This window comes from Pyxicephalus adspersus, chromosome 2 (genome assembly GCF_032062135.1).
Source record: "Pyxicephalus adspersus chromosome 2, UCB_Pads_2.0, whole genome shotgun sequence".
NCBI lineage: Eukaryota > Metazoa > Chordata > Amphibia > Anura > Pyxicephalidae > Pyxicephalus > Pyxicephalus adspersus.
The window spans coordinates 30,171,213-30,172,666 of NC_092859.1; the positions used below are offsets into that span (position 1 = coordinate 30,171,213).

Genomic DNA, 1,454 nt, shown 5'->3' on the forward strand with positions numbered 1-1,454 from the left:
TCCACAGTGTATGAAGAATGTTCTTCTATGACAATGATACTCACTTAGTGAGCGGCTGATTGGTCAGGAGCTGTTTCAGGTGCTGAGATAGAAGCTTTTTCTCCAAGGACAGACGAATCCAGCCTCGAGCTCGCCCCACATCCGTCTTGATCACACTCAAATTTTGTATATGTCTGGAAGACAATAAATAATTCCATGTATTAGTAAAACATTTAGCAACTTAGTTAAATTTGATTTTTTTTTTAATTGTATGCATTCCATGGGCTGCATTTGTCCTTGAACCCCTATATTTGATAACACACTCTAATCAATTACTGCCATGTGACATTAAAATACCAGTCCTTTTATCCTGTGCCATTTCTTAACTCTGCAATGTTCAGCCACTTTTAGGAAAGTGTATGATAACGTAGGAGCACCTCCACCTTTATGAATAATACAATTGTTGCCCTAAAGAACTTCGCAGACACTTTATGTTACAGGGTGACAGCACCCTGTTCTATTTTGGCAGTATGGTAAGCTTGGCAAGAATTTCATTATTCAAAAAGGTGGAGAATGAAAAGTAATAAAAAAATGTATTTTGACATCACAAACTTTATAAGAAACTTTGGTAACTTAGGTTTACATATAAATGGACGTGAGTTGGATCCTAATAGAAGAAGCTAAAGAGAATACATTCATGTTATAAGGGTGCTGAGAAAAACAAAATCTGCTGTTATATTGAAACACTAATTTTTAGTTAATAAACCCCAGACAATATAAAAAATAAAAAAATAAAGAATGCAAACACAAAAACACTTCACATTCCCTTGAAACAGAGATTTTCAGTCGCAATTCAGACGGAAGTATAAAGCTTGAGTTGACTGACTTAAAACTATGTGTGAATTCACTAACAGTTATCACACAGATTTTAGATCACTCAGCTTACACTGTGTACTATTCTTACCTTTAGGATTGATACAATAATTTGCACGTGAATAAAACTTTCAAGCTTTTGTTAAGAGTTTTTCAAGGTTTGTTTCCCCTCCAACTTTATATTTCAAAGGCTGACATCTAGATGGTCCCACTGTGGGCTCCTCTTTGGAATTCAGTCATGTATCTCATTTTTTCCTTTATTCAAATACACTTTCCAAATATTCATCCAGTTTCCATCTTAATGTAATTAGTTGCTGGTTTTGATGTTGGGGGCCATGGGACCACTTCGTATAATAGGAGGCTCTGCCGTGCAAGACTGAAATTGCTAATTAAGGAATTAACATTTTGAATTAACGGACGTGAGTGCTGGCTGCTACAGTGTATAAGCTTCCTTCAACCGCGCAAATAGCCTAAAGACTCAAAATTACTTTTCAAGGAAAAAAAAACAATTACTAGGAGACCTTGGTTATACAGCATTTTAAATCAGAACAGAACACAAGTAGAGTTTTATGGTAGAACATACTTTGTATTCCTCTTCTGCT

General features: G+C 35.5%; 1 protein-coding gene across 1 annotated transcript in view; it reads right to left on the reverse strand.

Annotated features, from left to right (window-relative positions):
- DENND5B (DENN domain containing 5B) overlaps nt 1–1,454 on the reverse strand; it is a 66,535-nt gene that overhangs the window by 13,725 nt on the left and 51,356 nt on the right. The window contains 1 exon segment of the mRNA XM_072398967.1: nt 45–173. Within this exon segment, the coding sequence (XP_072255068.1) occupies nt 45–173 (129 nt within the window).